This window comes from Carex rostrata, chromosome 25 (genome assembly GCF_964058835.1).
Source record: "Carex rostrata chromosome 25, lpCarRost1.2, whole genome shotgun sequence".
NCBI classification, from domain to species: Eukaryota; Viridiplantae; Streptophyta; class Magnoliopsida; order Poales; family Cyperaceae; genus Carex; species Carex rostrata.
In genome coordinates, this window is record NC_135942.1 from 1,222,717 (window position 1) to 1,239,142 (window position 16,426).

Genomic DNA, 16,426 nt, shown 5'->3' on the forward strand with positions numbered 1-16,426 from the left:
CCTACCTCAAGTAATATGAATTCCAGTAATAATTATGGAAAGAATTTGAAGCGTCTGGTAGTGCCGCTACTGCGACTAGGTCAGTTTCGCCGATTTTTTTTATTTATATCCAAAAAATAAATTGAATTTTAAAAATTAACCGAACCGGCCATCAATTTTTAAAACTACCCAAACCGGTTCACGGTTAACCGGACCAAATTTCCGGTTAACCATTAACCGGACCCTTTGAAATAGTCCGGTTAACCGTTAACCGGAAATTTGGTTTGGGTCCGGTTAACGGTTAACCGGATTGCTTGGTTCAGTTAGCCGTTTAGCGGAAAGAACGGTTCGGTTAACCGTGAACCGGACAAACAATTTTTTTTTTTTTTTTTTAACGCGTGGGGGTCATGCACTGGGGTGTCGACACGTGGCAGAGGCACTGTAGACCCGTGGCTTATGCTGCTGAAATGTCCGAATTTTTAGTTGAGTTTTGCCATTTGGTGCGGGAAGAAGAGAAGAGAAGAGAAGAGGAGGCCAGAGAGAGTAATCAGGTTTTTTTTTTTTTTTTAATATTAAAATAGTTTATGATATTAATTAGAATAGTTTAGAATATTGATTAGATTGTTTAGAATCATGGAATATTGTTTGGATTGATTAGATTGTTTAGAATCATGGAATATTGTTTGGATTGTTTAGATTGTTTAGAATTATTTGGAATATTGTTTATATTCTTGAGATTGTTTAGAATTATTTGGAATATTGTTTAGATTGTTTGAAATTATTTCAAATATTGTTTAAGATTATTTGGAATATATTTCAAATATTTATTTGAAAAATTATTTGAAATATTATTTGAAAATAACAAAAATGCATGTCTCTGTACCGAAAAATGAAATTGAAACTATTCTAATAATTATTTGGAATATTTATTTGGAATATTGTTTGGAATATTGAAAGATTGTTTAGAATTTGTTTGGAATATTATTTGGAATATTGTTTTGTTTATTTTGAAATGGTTTAGTTCCGTTTAGAAAAATTTAAAATAGTAGCCCGAATAATTTAGAAACTTTCAAAATAGTATAGAATAATTTAGAAAAGTTCCAAAATAGTTTAGAGTAATTTGTAAAATACCAAAATGGTGAAAAATAATTTAGAAAGTTCCAAAATAGAGTAATTTGTAAAATTCCAAAATGGTGAAAAATAATTTAGAAAGTTCAAAATAGTTTAGAATAATTTAGAAAAGTTCCAAAATGATTTAGAGTAATTTGTAAAATTCCAAAATGGTGAAAAATAATTTAGAAAGTTCAAAATAGTTTAGAATAATTTAGAAAAGTTCCAAAATGATTTAGAGTAATTTGTAAAATTCCAAAATGGTGAAAAATAATTTAAAAACCTCCAAAATAGTGTAGAATATTTCGCTTTTTACAAGTCATCAGCCACAGTCCATACCTCAGGGCTCAGGCGACATGTTAAGAATTAAAGACACACCTGTACCGTACATTAGGCGCCTCAGACGTCATTGTTTGACTTGTGTTTAGATTTTGCAGTCTAAAACCCTAACAGCCTTTCTAATTTGTCCTTTTAAATCTTACGGAATTACCGGGTTTTGTGATTTTCATTTTGTCTACAATATATGGAAGGATTCTATTTTTATTTTATTTTATTAATACATCATTTTTAACATCCAGTTAAAACTATTTAATTAACGAGTAGGGATAAAATACTCCATTATTTTCATATCTCAATCATGTCTTTATATTCATATTTTTATTTTCAAAGTTGAAACAATTGATTCAAATGCTGAACATAATTTCCGTATTAAAGTGTGCTTAGACTTTAGAGACCCAAGTTTTTATTTTATTTTTTATATTTTTTATATATTATATTTCTTAGATTTTACAAATCATTGTTTTTGGATGATTCAGAATCTCTTGATTTTGTACCCTAGTAAAAACTTTCTGATAGTTGATTACATAGATTAGTTGAACGTCTAACTTTTTTTAGATGGTTGATTTCATAGATTTTGCGAATTCTATCGACAAAAGAATATCATACATATAAAAATATAACTAATTGCTATTGCCTATTAGTAATTAAGAATTTAAACAAAACGTAACTCGATCAATAATAATAATAATAAAGTTTTAAATAAAAGTGTAAAATTTAATTATTTATGCCATAACATTCAATAAAATCCAACCCAACAAAATTTGACTAACAACAAGAAAACTTAATTTATTAGGCATTAATAAATAAACAAATTTGTTGAAAGCAACATAATAGATAAACAAATACGATGCATAAGCATAAATTTTAAAAAAATATATATATAATGTTTATTTAAAATATAATTCAAACCTCTTTAAAAAAATAAGAGAATATAAAAATTCAATTGTGTTATGTAGTTGTATTGGATTTTAACCGTTATATTTTTTTAAATTTAGAAACAATATGTGTTTACCATTTTAATAAAATTCAATATGTATCTAATTAAATATAATTTAAATTTACCGTTTTTCATATTGATCAGTTGATCGGATCGTGTGGACTATTTAAATTAAATTAGTTGTTTGTACATTCCTATCCAGCATCGATTCAGAACAAAAACATATTCTAAATGAATATTTATGACCTAGAATCTTGACAAGGTTTGCTAAAGATTACAGGTCAATAGATCTATTAAATTTTAGTCTTGAGACCAACAAATTCCAGCAAACACGAGAGAAAATAAAAGAAGTGTCTCTTTCTTCTAATCGCAGGTAGACAATGTAATATTGCCACTGACGAATGGGACCCAAAAATAAGACGCTGACGTAACAAGAAATCCGAGGGACAGAAGTTGACTAGGAGCGGGCCCATACACGGGATAGAAGATTAGAAGTTGGCGCATTGGTAGGAATCAAGCCGTGCGCGGTGCATAGAACTGAGGGTACACCATGCCACATGGTTCAGTCCGCCTCACCTCATGAACGCGGTTGATCTACTGGTTCAATTATAAAGTGAGTCTAACTAAGTTCATTATTTTATTTTAATTCAGCAGTGGGCCTCCTATGTTCTTGATGGGCCGGACTCTATACAGGAGCCTTTTAATTAATGCGATCAAAATTTGTGCTGCGGGTCAAAAAATTTATTAAACTTGTACCCGTTATACAGAAGGCTTGAAAATTCAGAAATAAAAAAGGACAAATATCAAAAGAGCCGCCTATGGAGATGACTCGAGGAGCCAAGGGTGTAAACGGAGCGGATAATGCTGATACCTATATCCGTTTTTTAATCAGCGGATACTGATACGGATAATAGTAAACGGATATTAAAATTTAAAATCAAATATGTCTTAAACGGATATGAATACGGAGCGAATAATCTACAAATACATATTTAAATACGGATACAAAACTAATAATTGTCGAATAATTGAATTATATACTTTAAGATACAAACTAGTGTCTTGCTATTGTCTTCAAACAATGGCTAAAACCAATTTAACAAAGACTAAAAACATACTACATTTACAGGTTACAATTTTGAACGAAAAACAATGGAGAGTGAAGAAATGGAGATAAAAATGAAAAGAAATAGCGTTATTGAAGCACCATTACCAGCGAAAAAGATATTAAATTGAAAATCATATCGTATTATTATTTATCCCACAACCAAGACTGAAATTAATACCAGGGTGTTCTTAAGCTCACCAAAGTGTTTGGTGAGCTTAACTCCAAAATATATTATATTTGTTTCTAACGGAAGATCTAAACTGTTGAAATCCATCTACTTCACAAGTGATGAATTTACATGCAAAGATTTTAATTTTTCGAATTATTTTAGTATAAAGTCAAGCAGTCAAAATTAGATGATTTATAAATTAATTTTAGTGCATTCATTTTTTTTAACATTTTTTGACCACTTGACTTCATACAAAATTAATTCAAAATTTTAAAAGCTTTACATGTAAATTAATCACTCATGAAGTAAATAGGTTTCAACGATTTGGATTTATTGTTTGAAGCTAATCTAATGGAGTTAAGCTCACCATACACCTTGGTGAGCTTGAAAACACCCTAGTTCTACTCGCATAATTATATGACAACTTCTATCCGGAACAGTAAAGGCGGAGTAGGTTGGGAGCAATTTCAGATACAGATATGGATACTCACCTTCATGAAATTATCTATATTTGTATCCATCATTATTTCACCATATACAAAATATATCCGTATTTGTATCTACAATTATCCGTATTCATTTAATTCAAATTCGAAAAATGCCTGACAGAGCAAATTATCCGTATCTGTTTACACCCCACATTGTGACTAAATTAGGAAGGCAAAACCAGAGAGCAATATATAATGTGTTTATAAATATTTTCTTCCATTTTTAACCAAGATTGCTTTTTATATATTAACAAGAAGTACCCAGCTTTAACAATTATGCCAATTTTTAATTTTAACAAGGATAAATTTGACAATTAAAAAAAAAATGCAAGTTCCGTACCCAAGTGCTATTCATTCGTCTAATCAAAAGGATTAAATATTCTGACAATAATAGAAAAGGTACATATAGACATGTAGTGTGCATACAGACTGAATAGCTCAACACACCACACGAACCAAAATATCTCTCTTTTAAAAATAAAATAAAATACTACAAACAAAAACTAATATGAGAAAATAATTTAAAAAAAATAACAAGAAGATAAACTCTATTTTTTTCTCTGTAATGAGAAGAATCAAATAACTCAAGAAGAAGAGGTGTTCACTATCCTATGCAAATCCATTGGAAGTGTTACTTTGGGCCCTGTTCTGCTACTGCCTGCAAATGGTGTTGCATGAAAGTGGGGATTTTGCTGTAAAACCTTTTGCACCTCCTTGATTAGCCACCTATCAGCCGAGAAATCCACTGAAGATGACCTCCTAATAGGCATCACAGCAAGCTGTTTCTCTCTCCTCCGTTTTATGCTCTCATCATTCCTGCAACTCCACTTTCCTGAACTCATTTTACCTTCGGTTGCCAGAGCACTGTTAGAGTTCACGACATCATCTTCTCCGACATTGATCACAACTTCAGTATTAATTTCTGGTAAAACCTGGCCCATTTCCTGATTTCCATCAGCTGAGGCAGGGTCTACTGTGATAGGTGATCTACACAAGGGGCAATTCGCATTTTTTCGCAACCATGTATCGATGCATTCCACATGAAAAAAATGCAAACAATTTGGTAAAACCCTAATCTTCTCATCATCATGAAATTCAGTTATGCACACGGCGCAGACATGGAAAACCCCCGGCTCCTTTAGTCTTCGATACGCAACAGTTGGTATCGATTTTATCATCGATTCGTCTAGGCCGTGCGGTTCGTCAGGTTCCGAGAGGTGCAGGGGCGGCTGAGACTGTGGGTCCCACTCGAACGGCGACGGGACTCCGACTATCGTTGCCAATTTAAACAACACTTAATGACAAAATGTAGTAGCTTCCGATATGATTTCCACTAATTATGGAAAGAACTTGAGGTAGCTCAAGTAATATGAATTCCATTTATTATGGTAAGAACTTGAAGCGTCTGGTAACGCCGCTACCGCGACTAGGTCACATTCTTGGTGAATGCATAGATTGCTTCCACGCGTTTTTTTTCTTTGATTTTTCGCTTTTTACTAGTCATCAGCCACAGTCCATGAATCCATATCCTCTGCGTTAACTCAAAAAGGAATCTTTTGAGTTAATCAATCCTAACCGTCTGATTTTAATCGGAGCCAATCCGGTCCCTGCTTATGATATATGTGGTCCTTTAATATTTGTGCAGATTTAGTCTACACGAATCTTAAATCAGATTGGATGGTCAATATTTATTAACTCAAAAGATTCCCTTTTGAGTTAATGCAGAGGATACGAATTCACAGTCCATACTCTAGGTGACATGTTAAGAATTAAAGACACACCTGTACCGTACATTAGACGCCCCAGACGTCATTGTTTGACTTGTGTTTAGACTTTGCAGTCTAAACCCTAAAAAGCTTTCTAATTTTTTCTTTTTAATCTTACTGAATTACCGGGTTTTGAGACTTTCATTTTGTCTACAATATATGAAAGGATTCTATTGTATTTTATTTTTATTAATACCTCAGTTTTAGCATCTGGTTAAAACTATTTAATTAACGAGTAGGGATAAAAAAAACTCCATTATTTTTTGTCCCAAGTATGCCTTTATATTCTTATTTTTGTTTTCAAAATTCAAATCATCGATCCGGACGGCTAAATATGATCTTCGTATTAAAATGTGTTTAGAGATCAAATTTTATAATTTTCAGAAAAAATTTACTAATTTTTAGATAGAGTACAAAATCAGAAGATTATGGACCAATGAGTAGGGTCAAAATTCCAATCATGCTTCTACGTTCCTGCATCTTTATCTTCATTTTCAAACTTGTTTGACATGATTTTTGTATTAAAATGTGTTTAGAGACCCAATTTTATATATTTTTTTAAACAAAATTACTAATCTTTTAGATAAGTACAAAATCACTATTTTTGAATGGTTCATAATCTTCTAATTTTGTACCGATCTAAAAATTGGTAAAACTTTCCGAAAAATTCAAAATTTGGTCTCTAAGTACATTTTATCATGGAGATCTTGTTAAACAGTTTGGATCAATTATTTAATTTATAAAAATAAAGATAAGGATGTGGGACATAATTAAATTACGAAAACAATGAAATATCGTAACCCAACTCTTATTTGATTTTGTTGTATAGGGATTGCTCCAGGCCTCCAGCCATCCAATATTAGAAATGCATACGACTCAAGTTTATCAGATTTTGTCTACATTTTTAACTTAATTGATAGTTGTTGAGATATAACATGTTTAATATAATTAATCATCACAACTTAAAATTCGTTGAACGTGTAACTTCTTTAGATTGTTGATTAATTACATAGATTTTGCGTATTTTACTGACAAAAATGTATCATATAAAAAATATGACTAATTGATAAAAGTACTTAAAAATTTATATAAAACAATAACCCAATAAGTAAATAATATAAATAAATTTTTATTAAAAATCTAAAAATAATAATATTTATGCCATAACTTTCTTTAAAATTAGTTGCGGAGTCATAGCCAACTAAGGGCAAGCAATCGCCTACCTCTAGAATTTGAAAAAAATATTATCAGATTTGTACCAATTATATTTGAATTTAGAATATGCCTGGCCATGGATTTGGATTTTGCGTACCCTGATACTCTCAGCTCTCGGTAAATTAGCTGAGTGGCAACAAATTTATCAGAGTTTTTCATCAATCTGTTTTGAAAATAGAACAAAAGAAAAAGATGAAGAAGGGTTTAAAAGTGGGACCATGATGAACATGTTAGTTTCAAAAGAATGAGTCAAATTATTTTACAAATATATAGTTTGAATTTTAATGAAAAGTATTTAATTATTTTATGATCTTCAACGTTTAAAAATGAGTCAAACTTCATGTTGCGTTTGGATGGAGCAAGAATAACATTATTTTTTTGAACTATTCGATGTTTGGATGGAGCAAGAATAACACTAACCCAATATTCTTTATTTGTCTTATATGAGTTAGCTCACTATTCTACTAATTCAATTAAAAAATGAGTTAGCTACTATTCTCAAACTTAATATTAGCTCTATTCCAGCTCAAAATTAAAGTAAAATATAGCTCTATCAGCTTACAACCTAATATTTCTATCCATGAAGCCCTTGATTCATAGGGTGAGGTGATACACTTATCAGGGGTACTTGTTGCTGAATGGAAGACCAATCTTCTTACTTTTCTGTTCACTCTTTATATGAATTCTTAGTTTTTAGAGGAGTTGCCAATGATAAATATGCCATATGGTGAAAACTACCTATTTCTCCCAAAATAAGGGTCTTTATGTGGTTACTGTCCAATAGGCAAATATTGACCAAGCAACATTTAGTTAAAAAAGGTTGGATTGGTTCTAATCAATGTCACTTTTGTGGATTAGTAGAAACAGTGGAGCATTTGTTTGTTAAATGTGTTTTTGTTAAAACTATATGATTTTGGATGAGGAAATTTCAAGTTGTTTTTATGACTTAGTCCAAATTTGATGATATATTATCTTTTGTCCAAACTCTACCTGCTAAACAAAAAACTACTGCTCTGATAGTGATTAGTGCAATTTGTTGGTCTGTGTGGAAGCATCGTAATGACATTTGTTTTATTGAAATTAACCCGAAAACTAATAGGTCACTCATATTTCTTATACTTTAATACTGGTCAGGAAACATCAACGCAGAAGTTGTGCAAGCAATAGTGACATGGACTCCTGCTGAGGTTGAAGAAATTTCGTTGAGAGAATGGGCTGGAGCTCCTGAGATTGTGGTACTTACTGGGGACAACTCTGAGTCTGTGTAGTTGATACTATGCTTCTATCTAGTTTTTATATGCCATGTCATGTTTTGTAATAAGTATATCCAAAGCAAGCAGTTATGCTTCTTATGAACCTTGCTATGTTTTTGTTGAGAGAATTTAGGGTAGAGTTATAGTGGCTATCTGACCAAACGATGCATTATGCTGAGGTCGTTCATCTAGTCTACATTTCGGGTAGTTGGGGGGTGCACTTTGATGATGATGGATATGTAATTATGACTATCCTTTTGCTAATGCAAATGGACATATATGCCTCTTTTACAAAAAAAAAAAAAACTTTAATGGTTTATATTAAATTTTTTGACTACACTGTATATAATTGAACCCAACAAAATTTATCTAACAGCGGGAACTTCACTTGTTAGGCACTAATAAATAAACAAATTTGTATAAAAGCAACATAAAAGATAAACATATACGATGCAAAATCATAGATGTTTATAATGTCGATACAAAATATAATTTGCACCTCTTTTAAAAAAGAAGAAATACAAATTCAATTGTGTTGTGTAGTTGGATCAAGGTTATAAATAGCGTTTATTGCGTCATAGCGGGAAGTCTATACAAAAAGCTATAACGAAAGCTATGCTACATAGCGTTTTTTTTTATAAAAATATATCATATATTTGTACAAAATATCAATATTATTTAAGTCTCATAGAACAATAAATAACATCAAATTGATTAAAAAATTATAATATTCATATTGAACCAATACAAAGTTCAAATTGCGACTCAAAATATTCATAGTAATACTAATATTATAAACTATCGATCTTTTTTTATTCAAAATATATTCAGCATCATGACATAATCTATCATTTTTCTATTTAAATTTTAAAATAACCTAGACATCATGGCATAATTAACTATCTTAATCTATTCAAAATATTCAAACTACCATATAGTAAGTATCATTTTGTTACTTTAAGAAATATCTTAATATATTCAATCTGAGTCTTTATTTAAATCTCATATAAATTGAAAAGAAAAAAAAAACTCATGTTGCATAGCGCGTTGTAGCTTCCTTATTTGATTTCGTTTGATGGATCTCTCATTTAATAATTAATAGTTTAATATAAAGCGTCAATTGAAAAAAAAAATCACGATTAAAATCCAATCTGAGCCTTTATTTAAACCCCATATAAATTGAAAAGAAAAGAAAAGAAAAACAGCTCATGTTGCATAGCGCACGCTATTTGCGGTACACGCTATGCGCTATAGCGGACCACTATTACCGCTATAGCGTCCGTAGCTCAAATAGCACGTTTTGATGCCATAACTTAGCGTTTAGGGTCCAAAAACGCTATAGCGCGTTATTTAGAACACTGAGTTGGATTGGATTTGAACTGTTATATATTTTTTTTAATTCATAAACAATGTATGTTTACCATGTTAATTAAATGCAATCTGTATCTAATTAAATATAATTTGAATTCACCTTTTCATGTTAAGTTGATCGGATCCAGTGGAATATTTAAATCAGACTGTACATTCCTATCCAGCATTGATTCAGAGCCAAAAAATTCTAAATGAATATTTCTGACCTAGACTTTTGGCAAGGTTTGCTGAAAGAATACAATTCCCTTGATTAGTATGAAAGTACAATACGTGTAATAAATTTTTTCCCTTTTTAAGGAGATTTTAGAAATTATTTGGAGTGCAGAGGTCACGGTCAATGGATCTATTAAATATTAGTCTTGACTCTTGAGACCAACAAATTGCAGCAAACACGAGAGAAAATGTCTCATTCTTCTCATCCTGTGGCGACTGGCGACAATGTAGTATTGCACTGATGAATGGGACCCAAAATTAAGGCGGTGACGTAACAAGAAATCCGAGGGATGGAGTTGACTAGGAGCGGGCCCATTGACGGGGATAGAAGTTGGCGCATTGGCAAAATCAAGCCGTGCGCGATGCAGAGAGCGGAGCGTAGACCATACCACATGGCTCAGTCCGCCTGGCACTCATGAACGCGCTTGATCTACTTGTTCAATTATGAGGTGAGTCTAACTAAGCTCATTATTTTATTTTAATTCAATAGTGGGCCTCATGTTTCTTGTTGGGCCGGACTCTATACAGGAGCATTTTAATTAATGCCATCACAATTTGTGCTGCGGGTCATAAAACTTATTAAATATCTACCCGCTATACAGAAGTCTGTAAAATTCACCAGCAAAAACAAAAAAGGATAAATATCAAAAGAGCCGCCTATGGAGATGTGACTGAATTAGTAAATCCGGAGAGCAATATATTGTGAGTTTATACAGATTTTCTTCCATTTTTAACCAAGATTGCTTTGTATATATTAACAAGAAGATCTTTTACTTGTAGTACCCAGCTTTAACAATTATGCCCAGTGTTATCAGAATCGGACCGGACCAGTTGGTTCGACCGGAAAAAACCGGAACCGGACTCCTATCCGGTTCGAATCTTCTAATGAATCGTCCAAGTTACTGAACCGTTCAAATCTGGTTCAACCAGTCGGTTTTTATTAAAGAATTGTTGAATCAAACTGACAAAAACCCCGGTTCAAAACAGATTCGTTTCTCAAATGTCCGTCTCCTTTCTCAAATCTCATTCTTCTTCGATTTGTTGCTTTTGTTCAGTAGTAACGACTTCAATCTCCTCTAGCAGTATTTGTTTGGAATCTCCTACTTGAACCTCCTCTCTGTTGTGGCTCTCTCCTTTCAGACTTGAACTACTCTCAAGACTCTGGTTCAAATCTCGTTTCCAAGATGGAAGTCTTGAGAATAGATTCATGCATCATCATCAAGTACTTGAAATAATTTTATGGAAGTTTTGAGTTAGTTTTTTTTAATAGATCCAAGCAAATAAGGTGTTTGATGAAATGCCTCAACTAAAGATCATTTTTAATCATCATTGATTTGTGGTTAGAGAGCACAATTGCCGTAAAACCAAGGTGAATTAGGCTCAACACAAACATGGTGATTTCTTACCAGAACCTGACTGAGATAGATAGTCGCATGAGGAGAACAGGAATAGATGAGATTCCTTATGATTTAGAACTTTTTTTGGATATGTTATAATTTTAATAAACTACAGGGAGTTTTTAGAAAAAATGAGGGGCAACATACCACTAGTACGGGAGGCCCTCGTTTTATAGGCGCTATTTCACTTCTTGTTTGAGTTTTTGGTTTTGGTTGTTTTTGTCTTTTTATGATGTTTTTTGTTTTTTGGTTTTACTAGTTGTTTAAGGTTTCTCCTTTGACTGATTTTGTTTTCATGCATCAGGATATTTTATTAGGATTTTTTTACCAGTAAATGACGCTCCAACACAAACATAGTTTAAGCTTTTTATGATCTTAGGCTTTTAGGTCATGTTCGGCAACAAGGCTTTAGCCTCCTTAGAGTGGCTTTAGCTTTCTTAGTTGCTTAAGCTAGCCGAACAACAATTTCTTAGACAAGCTTAGAACATCTTTCTTAAGCTTCTTTAGAGCAAATTCTTAAGCCAAAAAAATCATAGACTTAGGAAAAAGTGCCTCCTTAGAGTCTTTCTTTAGCATCTTTATACACTTAAGCTTTATTACTCTAAGCCTTTGTTAGCCGAACATCTCCTCCTTAGTACAGCTTAAACTCTTAACCTGCAACACTCTAATATTCGTTACCGAACATGACCTTAGTGTTTTATGGTATTTACTTTCAATGTATTGAGGCTTTCTTACTAGTACTTTTACAATACTAGGTTTTCATTTATGTTTTCTGTTAAACTAGACTTGTAATCTTCTGTTCCATTTAAATGACAAGTTCCATACGGGCTTTTTTTAAAAAAAAAAAAAAAACTGTGTAGGTTTCATGCTGTTTCACTTTGTATTTTTATTGGAAAAGTAATTTTTTTTCAACTGTGCAAGTTCTAAGCTGTTTCACTTGGTATTTTTATTAGTGGGGAAAAGTAATTTTTCATTAGCAAATTGCACTGGTGGTTTTATTACACACGGAAACAATAGTCAAAATTATCAGGGGTTGTTTGCCTCTGAAAAACACAACAATGGTCATGTCTTATGAAAAAACCAGCAGTTGAACCGGTTGATCCACCGGTTCGACCAATGAACTATTGACCCAGAGCTTTACCGGATCGATGTCCGGTCTGGTTCTGATAACATTGATTATGCCAATTTTAACAAGGAAATTTGACAATTAAAAAAAAAATGCAAGTTCCGTGCCCAACTGCTATTCGTCAAATAAAAAACGATTAAATATTCTGACAAGAATAGAAAAGGTACAAGTAGACATGTTTTTTTTTAGTAAAGTACAATTAGACATGAAGTGTGCATACAGACTGAAGAAACCGAATCTCCTGCCCCCGGTGCAGGAAATTTCTGTCTTTAGAGTCACTGCGGGGTAGAATCAGTTACCGTTAAAGAATTTAATTACTGTTACTATTTTTAAATTTGAGCCCACCCGCAGTGACTCTGGGAGCAGGAATTACCTGCCCCAGAGGGGGCAGACGATTCGGTTCCCAGACTGAATAGCTGAACCCACCACACGAACACGACCAAAATATATCTCACTTATAAAAAATAAAATAAAATACTGCGAACAAAAATTAATATGAGAAAAAAAATTAAAAAAATAACAAGAAGATAAGCTCTATTTTTCTCTGTAATGAGAAGAATCAAATAACTCAAGAAGAAGGGGTATTCACTATCCATTGCAAATCCATTGGAAGTGTTACTTTGGGCCCTGTTCTGCTACTGCCTGCAAATGGTGTTGCATGAAAGTGGGGATTTTGCTGTAAAACCTTTTGCACCTCCTTGGTTAGCCACCTATCAGCCGAGGAATCCACTGAAAATGACCTCCTTATAGGCATCCCAGCAAGCTGTCTCTCTCTCCTCGGTTCTATGCTATCATCATCCCTGCAACTCCACTTCCCTGAACTCATTTTACCTCCGGTTGCCGGAGCACTGTTAGAGTCCGCGACATCATCTTCTCCGACATTGATCACAACTTCAGTATTAAGTTCTGGTAAAACCTGGTCCATTTCCTGATTTCCATCAGTTGAGGCAGGGTCTACTGTGATAGGTGATCTACACAAGGGGCAATTCGCATTTTTTCGCAACCATGTATCGATGCATTCCACATGAAAAAAGTGCAAACAATTTGGTAAAACCCTAATCTTCTCATCATCATGAAATTCAGTTATGCACACGGCGCAAACATGGAAAACCCCTGGCTCCTTTGGTCTTCGATACGCAACAGTCGGTATTGATTTTATCATCAATTCGTCTAGGCCGTGTGGCTCGTCAGGTTCCGAAAGGTGCAGGGGCAGCTGAGACTGACTGTGGGTTCCACTCGAATGGCGACGGGACCTTCTGGTAGTCTCCGACGATCGTTGCCAATTTAAACAGCACTTAATGACAAAGATATAGTAGCTTCCGAGAAGGATCAAGGCCGCGAAAACGCCGATGATAGTTAAGAGAAGAGTTGGAAGAGTGGCAATAGACATGGTGGAATAGAGAGATGGTATGATTCTTTGAGATGGAATAATCTATTCCACAGTGTAGTAACAGCTAAACGGGGGAATTAAAAGGAGGGATAAGATTAAGAGCAGTGATAAACCTTTGGGGAGGGGAAAGGAAATAAGAGGTAGAAGAAATTGAAATTCAGATTTTCTATGGCCTTGAAAAACTTACACTTTGTCATGCGTGTTGGTACATCATCATTACAATAAGAAAGGCATGGGTCTAGGATGTCAGAGACTTGTTATATATTCTTATTCAGCGACAAGATGTGCAAAACCATTCTAGAGGATTGTCTGTTTATAGTGGGTCTGGCTTGAAATAAGGGATTCACAATTTTTGGAAAGGATTCAAGTTATGAAAATGGGATTGACTTATTAGAGCACGGATTAGACATAGTGGGAGAGAAACAGGGGAAAAGGTTAATTTGTTGCTTCTGGGTTGGACTTACCCTTACATTGCTACACTGTGTCTAAGATTCAAAAAGTTCATATCCGCTGTTGTCTCCTTGCATTTGTCATTCCAATTTCTAAGTGGGTTGTTATGAAACTTTCATAAATTCTTCCATTGAGAAAATCGGGATATCAAAATTGTTGAATTTAGTTACTAGTATGTGCAGTGAGGCTACAACATGTATGTAATGAGTGATCTATTTATAATATTTGTAAGTTACAATATTTTATAACAATTCAGTTTTTTTATTTTTAAAGTCTAAATAGTTGATCTAAACCGGTAAAAATGATATCTATTTGAAATGTACTTGGAGATCAAATTTTACGGTTTTTTTTTAATTTTTTTTACTATTTACTAAGTATTTTACAAAATTGTTATTTTTTAGTGATCCAGAATTTTATAAAATACTTAATAAATAAAAAAAATGAAAAATTTGATCTCTAAACACATTTTAATATAAAAATCATGTTGAACGATTTGGATTGACTGTTTGAACTTTTAAAATTGCAAAACTGAATTGTTGCAAGATATTGTAAGTGGATCTCTCCTCATGTAACATATCGACTCGTATTAATATAGGTATATATTTTTACTTTTAGAGTTTATATAATTGATCTAAACTATTAAATATGATATCTATATAAAAATATATTTGAAAAGTAAATTATATATATTTTTTTAATATTTCTACTATTTTTTTTAGATAGATAGAAAATTACTTAACCTAAAAAATAGTAAATAAATTCTAAAATATGTATAATTTAGTCTCCAGATATATTGTAATACGAAGATCATATTTTAAGGTTCCGATCAAACTGTTTAAATTTTAAAACTGTAAACAAATTCTCAGTCACTCTGGGATATGCAATTTAAACTGGATTCTTTTTTCTTTCCAAAAACAAAACGTTACATGTGTGGCCTTTTTAAGATGCCAATAAATCATAAACAGACGATTTTCGGATAAATAGTCAGTCTTTATTATTATTTTTATGATGAGGGTTCAAATACATTTATTTTTTGTGTCTCTATTATGTTTTCATTTTTAAAAACTTTAATAATTCAAAATCTAAAACTTAAAAGTCAACATAAAACCGTTAGATATGATCTACATCATTTTATTTTATTCAATAGCTTGTAAAAATGTACTAATGTGGATGATTTAGAGACGTTGATTTTTCAACTTATTAATTTACATAAAAATAAAATTGAAATGTGATATTTTTTGTAAACACATAGAAAACATAACATAGATTACATCCAACGATTTTATTTTGACTTTTAAATTTTAGATTTTGAGTTACTAAATTTAAAAAAAAAATAGACACAATGGAGGTAAAAAAATAGTCATTTGAAACCTCATCTATTTTTATTATTAGTAAAGTTGTGTCGGTATACTAGAATTAATTGTATGGAATAAGATCTTATGAATATCAGAATCTACAATTTTTTTTTTAATTATGAATATGAAAAGGGTACATGAACATGATACAGTGGTAACAAAATGTTAATTGTACTATAAAAATTATATAGAAACGAGATATTGCCGAATTTTCTAGAAAGAAAAAGAGATATAGTTAAATCTTCCAAAACCAGATCATTAGAATAGAAAATATATTTTTTATTATTTTAAAATTTATTTTAGATAGAGTTAGGATTCATTCAATAATAAATTTACCGGTACTTTTGATTTTTGTGTTTTCATTTAGATTGTAGAAGTTTTCTTGTAGAGATATCTCATGTGTTAATATAATTACTTTTTGTTATGAAGATCTCATAAATTATTATAAATTATATTATGAATAGATATTTTTCTCATATTTCAAGTTCACTTTTAGCCAACGTAAAAAACAACCATTCTCTTTTGAAATGAAACCCGTAGATTTCAAGTTCACTTTTAATTAGTTCATTAAATTTATTAATCATAGAAACATGTAAGACAAAGTATTTTTATTTTACAACAAAAATTATTATACCAATGGTATGATAATTGTTGGAGAGACAGAAAATAGAGATGAGGTAGCATAGTGCGAAATTTCTTTGGTTTAAGATGACATTTTTTTCTTGTGACATTTAAATGGAATTTGATTGTTTCAATGGAA

The 16,426-nt window shown here is 31.9% G+C and overlaps 2 protein-coding genes across 2 annotated transcripts; both read right to left on the reverse strand.

Annotated features, from left to right (window-relative positions):
• Positions 1 to 4,454: 4,454 nt before the first annotated feature.
• On the reverse strand, positions 4,455 to 5,551 carry LOC144543673 (RING-H2 finger protein ATL16-like). The gene has a single exon (XM_078292026.1). It carries the CDS (start codon positions 5,306 to 5,308, stop codon positions 4,715 to 4,717), a length of 594 nt encoding a protein of 197 aa, XP_078148152.1. The 5' UTR covers positions 5,309 to 5,551; the 3' UTR covers positions 4,455 to 4,714.
• A 7,488-nt stretch (positions 5,552 to 13,039) lies between these two features.
• Positions 13,040 to 13,861, reverse strand: LOC144543904 (RING-H2 finger protein ATL16-like). The gene has a single exon (XM_078292353.1). The coding sequence runs from the start codon at positions 13,859 to 13,861 to the stop codon at positions 13,040 to 13,042; it is 822 nt and encodes a 273-aa protein (XP_078148479.1).
• Between the last annotated feature and the right edge of the window lie 2,565 nt (positions 13,862 to 16,426).